The sequence below is a fragment of the Sinocyclocheilus grahami genome, unplaced genomic scaffold (genome assembly GCF_001515645.1).
Source record: "Sinocyclocheilus grahami isolate Dianchi unplaced genomic scaffold, SAMN03320097.WGS_v1.1 scaffold1177.1, whole genome shotgun sequence".
NCBI lineage: Eukaryota > Metazoa > Chordata > Actinopteri > Cypriniformes > Cyprinidae > Sinocyclocheilus > Sinocyclocheilus grahami.
This window is the reverse complement of record NW_015506356.1, coordinates 82,839-98,624: the sequence shown is the minus strand read 5'-3', so window position 1 is coordinate 98,624 and position 15,786 is coordinate 82,839. Positions and strand designations below refer to the sequence as shown.

The 15,786-nt window shown below is 35.1% G+C and overlaps 1 protein-coding gene across 1 annotated transcript in view; it reads left to right on the top strand.

The window, feature by feature from the left end:
- Positions 1-15,786, top strand: part of rictora (RPTOR independent companion of MTOR, complex 2 a) — a 48,185-nt gene that overhangs the window by 11,485 nt on the left and 20,914 nt on the right. The window contains exons 4-26 of the mRNA XM_016253365.1: positions 1,535-1,599; positions 1,768-1,899; positions 4,269-4,332; positions 4,445-4,571; positions 5,402-5,571; positions 5,764-5,831; positions 6,725-6,792; positions 6,887-6,969; positions 7,402-7,489; positions 7,648-7,738; positions 7,820-7,886; positions 8,938-9,018; positions 10,683-10,783; positions 10,897-11,062; positions 11,726-11,827; positions 12,721-12,767; positions 12,874-13,009; positions 13,101-13,300; positions 13,583-13,709; positions 14,099-14,263; positions 14,512-14,588; positions 14,939-15,017; positions 15,118-15,227. Coding sequence (XP_016108851.1) covers positions 1,535-1,599; positions 1,768-1,899; positions 4,269-4,332; positions 4,445-4,571; positions 5,402-5,571; positions 5,764-5,831; positions 6,725-6,792; positions 6,887-6,969; positions 7,402-7,489; positions 7,648-7,738; positions 7,820-7,886; positions 8,938-9,018; positions 10,683-10,783; positions 10,897-11,062; positions 11,726-11,827; positions 12,721-12,767; positions 12,874-13,009; positions 13,101-13,300; positions 13,583-13,709; positions 14,099-14,263; positions 14,512-14,588; positions 14,939-15,017; positions 15,118-15,227 — 2,414 coding nt within the window. The remainder of the gene's footprint in view (positions 1-1,534; positions 1,600-1,767; positions 1,900-4,268; positions 4,333-4,444; positions 4,572-5,401; positions 5,572-5,763; positions 5,832-6,724; positions 6,793-6,886; positions 6,970-7,401; positions 7,490-7,647; positions 7,739-7,819; positions 7,887-8,937; positions 9,019-10,682; positions 10,784-10,896; positions 11,063-11,725; positions 11,828-12,720; positions 12,768-12,873; positions 13,010-13,100; positions 13,301-13,582; positions 13,710-14,098; positions 14,264-14,511; positions 14,589-14,938; positions 15,018-15,117; positions 15,228-15,786) is intronic.

Sequence of the window (15,786 nt, the reverse complement as noted above, 5' to 3'; positions counted from 1 at the left end):
GAAATGCTATAGTAATACTATAAATCTGAGGATGCATTTGATATCATGCATAAGTCGCCATGATTTCCGCAATGAATGAGTTTTGTTTACTACACACATACTAAAGCGCGGATGACGCTCGCGGTGTTTTCAGCTTCTGCCGTCTCACTATATGATGATATGAACACGAATGTCATCTCCAGCTGCTCTGAGAGTCTCTTCATTAGCATTTACCGTTTCATTTGAGAAAACTACCGTCATATCGCATACACAGCAGCTGCAAGTTTTTCACAGCAACCCGTCAAAATAAAAGTTTAGTTTAACGTTAAACTGTCAGAATATATTACTATTTAGCAGTCTGAAGACTCAATGCTACTACTGCTAATAAATATTAATAACTCTTTCTTTTTAAAGGAATAATCACATCAGTTTTCTTTTTAATTTTAACAGTAAACCTCTGTTGTGCAGCGCTTTGTTTGCCAAAAAAATAAAAGGGTTTCATTTTCATTATAAATTAAATGAATGTTTTATGCCTTCATCTGATTACAAGAAAAATTAAGAAAATTTTATAGGGCCCTACTATTGTTTAAAAAGGACCCCCCCCCCCCAAAAAAAATAATAGGTTTAAAATACAGGTATGTGGTTCTTAATTTCTTTTTATTAATTCACTATTTGTAAACTGATGTTTACTGTTAAGTTTTTAGAAATATCAATAGCATTTGTATTAAAACTATATTCACTGAATGTAATAAAAAAAAATCAAGAATCGAAATCAAATCGAATCGGGATATCTGAATCGATATCCAGCCCTATTTGGTTGATACAACATTCCAGTTGCGCTAAAATACCCAGTATATTAGCACAGCCACCAATCAACCTTTGTTTATTTGTCAGAAACTAGATGTTCTAGTGGGATGATGACACTTAATGAATTAATGAAAATAGTGCTTTATTGTCAATTTTAATTCTTTTATAGAACTTAAAATTTTTTGGTCGGTAAAAATTTTTTTTTACGTTTCTGAAAGAAGTCTCTTTACTCACCAAGCCTTATTTATTTAAGTAAAAACAGTAATATTGTGAAATACAATTTTTGAATATATTGTAAAATGTAATTTATTCCTGTGATGTAATTCTGAATTTTTAGCATCATTACTCCAGTCTTCATTGTTACGTGATCCTTCAGAAATCATTCAAATATGCTGATCTGCTGCTCAAGAAACATTTCTAATTATTATCGACACACAGTTGCACTGCTTAATATTTTTGTGGTAACTGTGATATATTTTTTCAGTATTCTCTGATGAATAGAACATTCAAAATAACAGCATTAACATAACATATAAATATATTGCTGTAATTTTTGATCTGTTGAATTCATCCTTGCTGAATAGAAGTATTAATTTCTTTAAAAAATCTTTCTGGCCCTAAACATTTAAACAGTAGTGTACACTGGGAGCATGATTTTATATGAATGCATTAACCATTAACAGTCTAATAAACTGTCTGACTTGGTGCAAGAATATTTGTGATGAGCATCTCTCTCTTTCTCTCTCAGCTCCTGAACAGTGTAAGTCACTGTGAAGAGAAATTAGGATTTACATATGAGGAAATCATCATTTGGTAAGTAGAACTATATCTTACTGTGTTCCAAAACCTAGTGAGCTTGTTTCTGACTACATACTGTAGACAGCTGCCTTCTGAGATTACATCCCAAACATCATGGAATCTCACTGATGACTGATTTGTAGTGCTCTTCTTGTGTTTTTCATTCTCTCTTTATCGTTTTAGTCTGCGTGTAGCGTTGTTGAATGAGGTGAAGGAGGTTCGGGCTGCAGGTTTGAGAGCACTAAGGTATCTGATCCATAATAGTAGCGTCCTCCAGAAAGTTCTTCAGCTGCAGGTGGATTACCTGGTCTCCAGGTGAGTTCTCACACCTGTTTTGTGTCCTCAGCAGTGTTGGGGGTAACGCATTACAAGTAACGCGAGTTACGTAATCAGATTACTTTTTTCAAGAAACTAGTAAAGTAACGCATTACTTTTTAATTTACAAGAGAATATCTGAGTTACTAAGTAACGCAAGTTACTTTTTTTCTTCCAATTTATTGATTGGCAGCTCTCCTGTCCCCATGTTGAGAGAAATCAGAAGATGTTACTGTAGTTCTAAAATAAATATGAATGTGCATGAATTCATCTCACTCACAAAAAAAAAAACACCGATTCAGTATTCCTCAAAATTAATAAAAAAAGAATATGACGCAAACCTGCAATAATTAAATGTTAAACAACACAAATATTCTTTATGTATTTAATCCCATTCTATTAACCAATGCCTTTGCTTCTGACCTTCGATGATCCAGTTCAACCGTACTAATAAGCACAAATTACTCTAAACAAACATTTGTGTCTTTTTTTTTATTGCTGAAGTGTGTTGAAATGTCTTCTTCTGCATTCTACTGTACTTTCCCTTCAGCCTGAGGCTTATTTAGTGTGAAAAGACTTTTATATATTTGCCAAAAATATAACTTTTTTTTATTTTAAAAACAAACAAGCAAGCCCTGTCCAGATTTAAAAAGTAACACAAAAGTAACGTAATGCATTACTTTTAAAAGTAACTTTCCTCAACACTGGTCCTCAGTGTTTTACAATTTCATTAGGTTTAAAAGTAATAATATTGATTTGACCACAATAATTGATACAATCAGATGAAAGCAAAACTTGAACCAAATTGAGCTGAATGAAGCCAAATATTGCCAAATTGAATTTGTTTCATAATTGACAAATTTTGCAACATCAACAGTGTTATTGAACTGAAATGAATCAACACTGAAATGACTTGAGCCGAGTAACGTTACTACTGCCTTCATCAGAGCTGCTTTTAAATTAACTTGTTTCATTGCACTGGACAATGACACTATTGTCATGGAGATGACTTTTTTAGAGTTGCTTTACAGCAGAATTGGAATTAGTGTCATATTTGATGAAGTTTCCATCATCCTGTTTTTATACGTATTTTGAAGTATCGCATCAGAAACGAGTGAAGGAAATGCCAAATTTTGAAAAAAAAATCCTTAATTTCCTGTAAAGCTGCTTTGCAATGAATTGTATCGTGAAAAGTGCTATACAAATAAACTTGAATTGAATTGAATTAATTCGCAAAAAAGTTTTTACGCCCGCTTGAGGTGGTTTTTGACTTAAAAATATAGTGTTAATGAAATCTATGATGAAAAATGTTCGTCAATTAAGTTTTTCCCCCTGACAAAAACGAGACGATGACGAGGCGATAATAAGGTCATTAAGCGATAACTGAGACTAAATGAACATGCAGTATCATTGACAAAAAAGACGAGACTAAAATGTAGTTAAAAGAACAACAACTTTACCAAAACCTTTTTATTTTTGTTGAAAAAAGTGGAGCCAAAATATTTCAGACTGCTCTACTAGACTCTATTATGCGAGCGCTCATGTTTGCTGTTGCCAGATATCAAGAGCTCAAACCCCCCAAATCAGAGCTTTTCTATTAAACGGATACGTACTCTGCCCAGCTTTTTGCTTTATGCAATCTAAAAAGTCATGTGACTTTGCGCGATGGGACAGCATAACCTGACTAACCAGCGGACCGATCTCGTTGCACAGCATCTGAAATGTTGTCATGGTCATTCTGAAATGCCTGAGCAAAGTCTGTCGTTAAAGTATTTCTGTATAATTGCCTCCCAGAACTGTCATACATGACTGCATTCCCAAACAGCAAGCATCCAGCTCTAAAAGCAACGACCGCATTTATTGTGTTTCATCTGCTCGCTCTGAGGCGCAAGTGATTTATTATATGTGAGAATTGTTATATTCAATGGCTTCTCCTGCTTTTCTTAGTGCCAATTTATCAGGAAGAGATGTTTTTGTACTCTTTGACTCATGGATGGAAACTGTGCTTTATTCGTAAATGTTTTATGCAATATTCCAAGTTAAATTCACAGCTTTGGATGGAAACATAGCTATTGATTCTGTTATTTTCCTGTTTATTACTATAAAGCTGCTTTGAAACAACCTGCACTGTTATAGAGCTCTATAGAAATAAAAGTGGCTTTCCTTCACAAAACAAATTGATAATGTAGATGCACAACTGTCTTTTGTCATATTTCATCTGAGATTTATGAAATAATTTGCTTGCCTTCAGTGTAAAATTCAAATGTGAACATATTTGGTGGGTGAACTTGACCTTCAGCCTCAGTGTCCTGGTCAGAAAGCCTCAGATGAGATGTTTGAATGTCTCTCATGTGTTGATCTGTGTTCAGGTGTATTGACATTCAGCAAAGTAATGAGGTGGAGAGAACTCAAGCCCTCAGACTGGTCAGAAAGGTACGATCTCTAACCTCTTGCTCATTGTTTAGCACTCTTGCAATCAGTATAAGCTGTGCATGGTTTTTGATTTGGGTGAATTTCATCTCAATCTGTTATTTTCCTCGTTCAGATGATAACAGTGAACGCACAGCTCTTTCCCAGCTCTTTGACAAACTCTTTGATCGCGGTGGGGAACGATGGGCTGCAGGAGAGAGATCGCATGGTTCGAGCCTGCATCGCCATCATTTGTGAACTTGGTGAGTTAGAAGTGTTACGTTTGTTAAGACAAGCATCACTATTATTATTATTATTATTGCTCACACTTGAGGTTAGTTTTAAACTTTAGCATTTTGATTTTATCATTTTTTTTTTATATAAAATTAAATATATATATATATGCGATTTTCTCAATATTTTAATTTTCCAGATTTTCAAATAGTTGTATCTCGACCAAACATCAATGGAAAGCTTATATATTCAGCTTTGAGATGGTGTGTAAATCTCAAGGGGTAAATCTCAATCTCAAGGGGTTGAGTTTTATGATTTAGTACAAATGAATGTTTGTACTGTATGATTTTATGGATCTTATGAGATTTGAATGTATGAAAAATATCTGGTTCAATAGTTTTTTCCTTAATAATAATAATCCATGTAACGTTTTAATACATTGTTATATGATTATTATTGTTATGAGGAGCGTTGAAAAGTACATTTTACTATACAACAGTAATATATTTCTGCCATAATTTCTTTAAGTTAAACTAAATCTGTATTTTAGTTTGTAGTGAAGACCTTTTTTTGGTGCAAATGATCACTTATCAAATTGATGAAATTTATGTGGACAGACATTCACACAAAGAACATGCAAACTTTTCAGCGACATGTATCTGAGCGTCTAGATGTGGGCTAAATATTGGAAATTATTTGGAAGTTCATTATCAATATTGTAGATTTATTTTGTCAGTAAATGTCAGTATTGATTTATCGCCCAGTCTTATATTATTTTACACTATATAGGAATTTGTCGTATGCATGTATATTGTTTATATACATTTGTTTGATATGATTGTATTCTCTCGTCATCCAGCACTGAAGAACCCAGAGATTGTGGCACAGCGGGGGGGGTTGAACACCATCCTAAAGAACGTCATCGACTGCCAGCTGAGCCGCATCAACGAGGCCCTGATCACCACCATACTGCACCTGCTCAATCACCCGCACACACGCCAGTACATACGCACCGATGTTGAACTGGAGGTATGTGTACATGCAGCGGCACTGTGTGCAGTCCACATGTTCGTTGGGGAGCAGGTTTAATCTGGTTTGCATCATTCCCCATTGACTTCCTCTTCTCTGTTCTCCATATAAACTCATTAAGGATCTAAGTGAAAAAAAAAAATCGAAGTTGTCTTACAGGAGTATATGTTCTTGTTGTTTTTTTCTTTCCAGCAAATTCTCGCACCTTACACAGACTTTCACTACAGACATAACCCTGACACAGCAGAGGCACAAATCAAGTGAGTTAACTTAACAAATATGTAAAATATAATTAAAGATGTTACATTAAAAATAAGAATTAAAAATTATTTTAAATGATTGATTGATTAAATTGAGAGTTTTATTTATTCATTCATTAGACAACATTTTTGATAAGTTTGTATTTTTCAAAGTATTTTTACTTTTATTCCGTTTATTTGTTGGTGTTTATTTATTTCTATCAAAACAATATTTAAGTAAAAATATTTATTTAAAGTAATATTGAAAAACAATTTTTTTTTGTATTTTGACTTTTTAAAGACAAAATTGTTAAATGATTGTAAATATTATATTGAAAGGATATTGATTGAATTGGTTGAGTGATGTAATTAATTGTTTTTGCCATGAATATAGCCATTGCTGCTGACATGGCGATAAATAATATCAAAAAACTCAAAACATTATTTTATAAAAAATATATTAAATAATAATTTAAAATAATTATTATATTTTAATTTATTTTACATTTCAAAAGTGTTTTAAATGTTATTCTCTCTCTCTCTCTCTCTCTCTCTCTCTCTCTATATATATATATATATATATGTGTGTGTGTGTGCGTGCGTTTGTACAGTGGGTAGAGAAAAGAATCACCTCCCTTTAAAATAATCACATTTTGTTGCTTTGCAGCCTGAAATAAAAAACGGACAGAGTTTTTGTTTTATCCAGCTGTATTTACTCAGTACCCTAATAACATCCAAGTGAAAGATATAACACCAACATGTCAGAAAAAAACCAGAATCAAATCAGTTGGAAAAAGGATCACCCCCTCCTAAAAATGACTTGTAAACTCAATCAGGTGTAGCTGATCATCTTCTCAATGGCACTCAATGTCGTATGTGTTTCTGACTGTTTTATGAATCATTGTGTCCCATAGGGAAGACAGAGAAGCTCGTTTTTTATCCAGTAAAATGGCTATTGTTGCAGCCTTCCGCTCATGGTCAGGTATGAAATCTACTGCATCTTCATCTAAAGAGTAGAAAAGGGAAACGTTCTTCACTTCTGCTCTTCATCCCTCTCCTCTGCTGTTCTCCTGCAGGTATTATAAACCTGTGTAAATCAGGAAACTCAGGGGTCCAGTCTTTGATAGGCCTGCTCTGTATACCAAACATGGAAGTCAGGGTGAGTTTTAAATGCTTTTATTTATTTAGACTAACATGTGACATGTTTAAATGTTTCTTGAGCAGCATATTAGAATGATTTCTGAAGGATCATGTGATACTGACGACTGCAGTAATGATGCTGAAAATTCAGCTTTGATCACAGGAATAAATTACATTTTAAATATATTCAAAAAGAAAACAGTTATTTTAAATGGTAATATTTCACAATATTCTGTTTTTACTGTATTTTTTGATAAAATACAATATTTACCTACATATATTTTAACTAAAACATTATAATGCATTAAATTAAACAAAACATTAAGTGCATTAAATGCCGTTTCAGTGATGATTTGGAGTGTTTAAACATAGTTTTTGACCGATTTACTGAAATGGACCATTCTAAAGAGATGATTCACTGTCAATCTGTCAATGTTTTTTGTGTCTGCAGAAAGCCTTATTAGAAGTCATGTACGAGATCTTCAGATTGCCTGTTCCTATAGTGACAGGAGATTTTGAGGAAGCGCTGCACAGCGTGGGTAAGAAGCACCTTGATTCATAAACGCTTTTCATCTGATCAGAAACGCCTCACTGACTGCTGTAGAGGAGTATCTGTGAACTCTGTGCAGATCTTTGATTTGCATGTTGCTCTTTCTGTCTGGGATGTGCGCTTCATGCTAATGTTTGTGCTGTTCAGACCCCAGCAAGTTTCAGGACAGCTGGAGACTCTCTGATGGGTTTGTAGCTGCAGAAGCCAAAGTCATATTGCCTCACAGAGCACGATCCAGGTGAGACACAGAGCCTGACTGTAATACTGGAATATTCTGGGTTAAATCTTGTATTCATGTTCTTCTTTTGTCCTTCACCAGACCAGACCTCATGGACAACTACCTGGCACTACTGCTGTCTGCCTTTATCAACAGTGGACTACTGGAGGTATATAATCACAGGATCACCTGATGGGTGCTTGATTAACTTTATTAAAGGAGACATATTATGCCCCTTTTTACAATATGTAATATAAGTCTCTGGTGTCCCCAGAATGTGTCTGTGAAGTTTCAGCTCAAAATACCTCACAAATCATTTATTATATCATTTTGAAAATGCCTATTTTGAGTGGAAGCAGAAACACGCTGTTTTTCGGGCCTGTCTCTTTAAATGCGAATGAGCTGCTGCTCCCCGCCCCCTTTTCTAGAATAGAGCTGCTCCATTACAGCTCGTACCTGCTAAAAAAAAACATCTGTTTTGGTTCTCATTATCATGTTTATCGCACTGAAATCATGCGTTTTAAACCATATGAGTTTAAACTTCTGATATACTATTTTCTGAGCGCACACATCTGAAGCACATGACAGAAAGCGGCTGTCACAGCATGCGAGCACTAAACTAAGTTCTCTTTCAAACACAAGTTTACGTTAAAAACACACGAGTTACAAAAAACAGTGGGTTATGTCTGTGAAGGTAAACAGCTGGGAAATAAATCGCATGTTTATTTTAGATCTGTGTGGCAGCAGCAATATACATTCAATAAATCAATAAATTCACTGCTTTCTTGTCTCCTCTGAAGCTGGGACTAAATAGTGTTCTGTGCTCGTCTGTGCAGCCAAAGACAGAACAGTTAGCATGTTTTGCTCAAACTTTCGCCATGGCATTAGAACTGGTACACCGTTGTCGCTTGCGAAAACACAATAATGGCGCCGTGGGTGTAAACTTACAGATTAAGGGGCGGTAATATTATAATGAGATCCCTTTGCCACGTCACCAAGGGAGCCAAATCAGACGCGCTCGTTTTCTCAGACGCTTGCAGAAAAAGGCTTCCCAAAACAAAGTGACTGGGTTAATCTTTTTCACCTTGGTTGGTAGATGCACTGGGGACCTGATTGTAGCACTTAAAACCTGGAAAAGTCAGATTTTCATGATATGTCACCTTTAACTTTATTGGAATGGATCTGTGATGTTTCAAATGATAATGTTTTTGTTTGCTCAGGGTCTGGTGGAGGTGGTGACCAGCAGTGATGGACTGATATCAGTGAGAGCCACCATACTGCTTGGGGAACTTCTGCATATGGTACTGCATTACTTCAGACCTGTAAACGGGGCCCAAAATGACCTTTTTACACTCCATAAATATTTATTATGGGGCCATGAACTTGTGTTATGTAATATTTATTATTAGGCAGCTTATTGTGTTTTTATAAATTGTTCACAAATGTAGTTTTATTTTCATAAAAGCTCTAAATTGCTCATAAAACTTTTATTTATGCAACATTGTAACAATTCTTCTCATTTAGGTGGTGTTAGTGAACAACGTTGATTTATTTTCTTTATGGTAGCAGTGTTGTTATTGTTAACTAAAACGAAAATGAAAACTACTAAACAAAATTTGGTAACTGACAAAGCTGAATAAAACATAAATCTTAAAAATGTATATTTTAAAGGGGTCATATGATGCGATTTCAATTTTTCCTTTCTCTTTGGAGTGTTACAAGCTCTTGGTGCATAAAGAAGATCTGTAAAGTTGCAAAGACTAAAGTCTCAAATCCAAAGAGATATTCTTTATAAAAGTTAAGAGTCAACCACGCCCTCCTAAAACGCCTCGTTCTAACACGCCCCCACATGAAACTACTTTGTTTGGCCTTCCAAAAGAGGACGATATCCGCTTCGTCATGCCTGGAGCTGATCCGTGCTGGTCGCTGAGGAAATACATCAACTTTGCGCTGTGGATCGCCGGATCGGCTTTCACCGTGGATGAAGCAGAGTCCAGCCCGGGGTCGTCACATGTGGTTGCTGCAAGCCCGCCGGACGCTCCTTCGTCGAATTTGCCGGCCACGCCGTTCTCAAGCGTAACATTTCCGTCACACGCTTGAGGTATTCGGCCAATCACAATGCACTGGATAGCTGGCCAATCAGCGTAAACCTCGCTTTTCAGACCGATGAGCTTTGTAAAAATCAACGCGTTTCAGAAAGGCGGGGCATAGAGGAGAAACAATAATGTACAGTATGTGGAAAATAATGTGTTTTTTTTAAACCTTAAACCGCATAAACACATTTCATTACACCAAATACAGAAAATGTTCTTTTTAGCAACATCATATGACCCCTTTAAATATAAATTATAATATTACTAAAACTTAAATGACCATTAAAATTGTTGCGTTGGCAACTAACTTAAAGAAAATAAGTTTAAGCTGAATAACTAAAATGACTAAAACTAAAACTGAAATAAAAATCCATTAAAGCTAACTAGAAATAAAAACAAAATTAATAAAAATTAAAAGCTGAAAATAGAAAAGCTAATTCAAAATTAGTAATAAATGCTATTTTATTTAAATAATACTAAAATAACACTTTATGAAAAAATAACAATGCAGAAAATCTTTAATGATCCTAAAACTTCTTTCTTATATTAACTTTTGACCATAAATTAAAATGAGAAAAAAAATGTAAAAGTTGTTGGAAGATGCACCATAGTCACTGATCTGTTATTTAGTAAACCATTTGGATTACATTTTGTTTTGCATTTTGATTGAAACCATATATTATGTTGCAATTGTAAAAATGTATATTTGTTTACTTGCCGAAGTTAGTTCTCTCTTGCGTTTGTCACTTGACGAGTACATTTTAGACACACATTTGGTCTGCTGTATAATTTTCCCTTTTAGCCTTTATTTTTGGACCTAAAATGTCACATTTCTTCACCTGTGTCTTCATAATAGTTCTTCTCTCTTCCAGGCCAATACGATTCTTCCTCACTCTCACAGTCATCATCTGCACTGTCTGCCCACGCTAATCAACATGGCTGCTTCCTTTGACATCTCTCAGGAGAAACGGCTGTGAGTGCAACGATGCAAACGCACACACAATCAAGAATCCGTAAGCAAGTGTCTAACAGCATTCTGCACTATCAGGCGATGCATTTTTTTCTTTTGAATCTTGTGTTTTCCAGACATGCCAGTGCAGCTGTGAACCACCTGAAGCGTTTCCACGAAAAGAAACGTCATGGCTCCAAACCTTACAGTCTTTACCTGGATCACATCCTGCGCAGGACGTCCAACTCCACTCACAAGAGAGAGCAGCACCAGCGTCCACAGAAGGACATCTATGTTATGAAGGTACACGCACTATCACTATATCCAGATCATTTCACCCCAAAATCAAAAGAAAGAAAGAAGAAACTAGATTTTGTTTTAAGAAAATGTTGCCTAATTTAGGACCATTCAGTTTTTTTGAGTTGTCACATGATTTTAAAGAGACACAGCCACATCTCAAATCAGACTCTCATTACTGTAATGTGAAAAAAAAGACATTTGTTGTACTAGCTTGAGTTTTTACCGATTTAAAAAATTATATTATTTGTATTTAATTAAATTGATTTATTACATGTAACATTCTGTTAAATTAATTGCATTAATTAACATTTAAGTACATTAAGATGAATCACCTTTGACTAATTAGAATTAAACATTTAAAACATACAGATGCATTATAATATTGACAGTTTGTGGCTCAAAATATGCTTACTTGTCATGATAATTATATCACAATGTAAAAAATGTTTTATTTAAATGTATTTGTTTATTTAATGATTCTATCAATAGGCTTCATTTATTTATGAAAAAAAAAATATATATATATATATATATTTATTTTATTTATTTTTTTGTGGGGGGTTTATGACCTGGACATGTTTTTGGTGAAATTCATGCACTGTATATATTTAATAATTTCCTGTAATAAGGTACAACAGAAGTTTCTGAGTTGTTTGTGTGCTGTAGGACACTGAAGAGGCGCTGATGATGAACTTGAGGGACAGTCAGATCCTCAATCACAAACAGAACCTGGACTGGAACTGGGTTCTGATCATCACTATACTGAAGGTAAAAGAGAAACCGGCCCAACTCACTCTTCCTGATAGAATGGTATCGTAATGCTTACTACATACTGTAAAGTATACTGTCTACTGCCTACTATTTTTGAAAAATAGTATGTAAAACCGTAATGATGAACAAATTATAATTTCGTAGAGAAGAATGCTAAATTGTTGTTACTTGAAGTTACTACATTGCGTGTTTACTTCAGGAAATTACAATCTTTAATTCCTGAAATAACATATTTTGTATTGTTAATGAAATTTCATGTAAAAATGTCTCATCTTTGTAGCAGTTACTGTATGAGTGAAAAAGTGAGACTTACATACTGCATATTTCAGAAATTGCATGTAGTATGGTAATGTGCTGTTACAAACAGAGCAATACAGTCACCTCTGACACTTTTAAAAGTCTGAATCTCAGTGCATTAAATAAAATATCAAACCAAGTGGCATTTATTTAAAGAAAGAAAGGTAATGCCATTTTAAGCAAAAAGGCAAGGCAGTTTTAAGGCAATTATAAGCAAAAACATTTAATCAAAATTCGTTTTTTTTAATGTTTGTTTTATAAAGTAATCCATACTTCTATTCAGCAAATCCCAACAGTTTTCAACATTGAAATTAATAAATGTATCTTGAGCAGCAAATCAGCATATTAGAATGATTTCTGAAGGATCATGTGACACTGAAGACTGGAATAATGATGCTGAAAATCATCATCACAGGAATAAATTCGATTTTAAAATACATTCAAATAGAAAACAACTATTTTAAGTTGTTGTAATATTTCACAATATTACAGTTTTTACTGAATTGTGATCAAATAAATGCAGCCTTGGTGAGCATAAGAGACTTCTTTAAGAAGCATTAAGAAAATCTTATTGTGTTGTTTTTCCTTTCTAGTGGCCAAATGTGAACCTCAGAAACAACAAGGACGAGCAGATGCACAAGTAAGACCAGCATGTGCTGACCTATCATGAACATCATGTGCTGCAGTTTCTTGAGAAGCACTAACTACAGACTACATCTCTAACCTCTGTGTTTGTTTGTATGTAGGTTTGTAAGGAGGTTGCTGTATTTCTATAAGCCCAGCAGTAAGCTGTACTCGGCTCTGGAGCTGGATCACGCCAAAGCCAGACAACTGACGGTAGCGGGCTGCCAGTTCAACCAGTTCCTCTTGGATTCAGATGAGGTGAGAAATGAAGACCTTTGAGCCTTTGCTAAATTACACCAAAATAAGCACAACAGTAGTTAACTTGGTTAATGTTCTTCTGTTTTTGTAGGACGGTCAGGTGTATCTAGAGGAGCTCGTGAAGGATATCGTCCAGTGGCTCACATCCTCTTCTGGGCTTAAATCTGAACGCAGTCTCCATAGCAACGGCCTCCTCAGCACCCTCAGTCAGCACTACTTCCTGTTTCTGGGTACTCTCTCTGCACAGCCGGCTGGAGTCAAAATGCTGGAGAAATGTGGCGTATTTCAGTGGTGAGAACACACACAATTTAATGTTTAGTTTCCCAGTAAACTTTATTATTCTGGCATATGAAAAAGTACTGATAACAACATTCATAATAAATGTACCACAGTACCATGTTCAGAAAAAAAAACATACCTTACAAAAATGTAGTGTTCCAGCAAAACTTGAACATTTGCCACAAATAGATTTCCACTGTTATTAACATTGAAAAATTTAGGAAAGGTATTTCTATTTTCATTTTTAACTTTACTTTGTGTTAACTGTGTTTGGTTTTGATTTGTTTTGTGCAGTCTGTTGAGCTTGTGCTCGATGAAAAACCAGGATCACCTGCTGAAACTAACGGTCTCCACTCTGGACTACAGCAGAGACGGACTCGCGCGAGTCATCCTGTCCAAGATCCTTACGGCGGCCACTGACGTAAGATCACATTAATGACATTTCTGAGAGTGTGATTTGAGCAGGGTTGTTATAGTTAACCGAATCTAAAGCCATAACCCTTTTCGTTGCTTGAAATAAAATAAACCTTAGCTGAAATGGAATAAAATACATTTAAAAAATATTCAGCTAGTTACCAAGACATCTTTTCTCATTTGTATTTAGTTTAACTTGATTAACTACTGTAAAATAACTAAAACTTAAATAAAACGAAATAAAAACAATTTAAGAGTCGATATATGGCAGATAACGGTGATATCCATCCTATAAGATTCTTGTAAAACCTTCTCAAGTGCTTCTGACTGTATAGTTGAATATCGATTGATATCAGATGAACTTTGTAGCAATTCTCCCTGTTTGTATTGTTACAGAACTGCCGTATGTACGCCACCAAACACCTGCGTGTGCTGCTGCGCGCTAACGTTGAGTTCTTCCGTAACTGGGGGATGGAGTTGTTAGTCACACAGCTGCATGACCACAACAAAACTGTTTCCATGGAGGCCCTGGACATCCTGGACGAAGCCTGTGAAGAGAAGGTAATCAGCATCACCGCTGCAGCAAGTTGAGGATGACATGCAGATCATTAGTTCATGTAGTTTCAGATATGAATATATATGATGAATGTCTAAATATTTTGGTAATGATATGTTAAGCATTAAATAATGTAATACTTTGGTAATTTTATAAAATATTGCCCACGATACTGATTGATTTGTTTCAGTTAAATGTGTTTCTTACAGCAAGTCTAATGCTCTTTAATTCTGCTGTGTTGTGATCACTCCAGGCCAGCCTGCACGCTCTGATCCACATGAAACCAGCTCTGTCTCACCTGGGAGAGAAAGGCCTTCTGCTGCTGTTGAGGTAAAACAGTCTTGCTTTTCAGTTTAAGTGTGTTTGCTACATGAATGTATCGCTTAAAAAGAAACATTTTAGCTAGTTTCTCAAACTGGGGTTCATGAGTGAACTGCAGAGGATTTGTTGATGATAAAAAAAAAACATTTTAAATAATACAATTCTGAAATGTGTTTTGTGTATTTACATTTTTTTATGAAGTTATTGAGCAGTCATACATAAAGACAATATCTGAATCTGTTAAAGGTATAACATTAAATATTTAAATAAGCTCATACGTTGTTGTACTCCTCGTTTGTAAGTCATCTGCTAAAAGAATAAATGTAATGTGCTAAATGTCTCTCTGCTCTCCTCTGTAGGTTCCTGTCCATCCCAAAGGGCTTCTCTTACCTCAATGAAAGAGGCTACGTCAACAAACAGCTCGATAAATGGCAGAAGGTGAAAGCATCAAAGCAGTGACTCTTTCTCAACCTGTGGTTTGACGCCTGTGTCTGTTTCTCTTGAATGTAGATGTATTGAGCCGTGTGTGTTTTTGCAGGAGTATAATCTGAAGTATGTGGACATGATTGAGGAGCAGTTGAATGAAGCTCTTACAACATACCGCAAACCTGTTAATGGAGACAACTACGTCCGCCGCAGCAACCAAAGGTCTTAGCACTCCTTGATAAAGGGCTTGTGATTAAAGAAGTCAGTTATTAATATATTAGCAAATTACTAATACTATTGCGCATACTTAAAGGGATAGTTCACCCGAAATGAAAATTGTCATCATTTACTCATCCTCAAGTTGTTCCAAATCTGTATGCGTTTCTGATATTCTGAAGATATTCTGAAGAACAATTGATGGTTGCCATTGACTTGCATAGTATAGAAAAAAATACTATGGAAGTCAATGGCTACCATCAACTGTGTGGTTAACAACATTCTTCAGAATGTTTTCTTTCATGTCCAGCAGAAGAAAGAGACTCAATGAGGAATAGAAAAATAAAAATTTTAAGTTTTGGTTGAACTATCCCTTCAACGTTAGTGATTTGAACAAGTCCTTGACCCTAGGCATGAATTAAAGGGGGTCATATGGTGCTGCTAAAAAAACATAATTTTGTGTATTTGGTATAATGAAATGTGTTTATGCGGTTTAAGGTTCAAAAAACATTATTTTCCACATACTGTACATTATTGTTTCTCCTCTATGCCCCGCCGTTCTGAA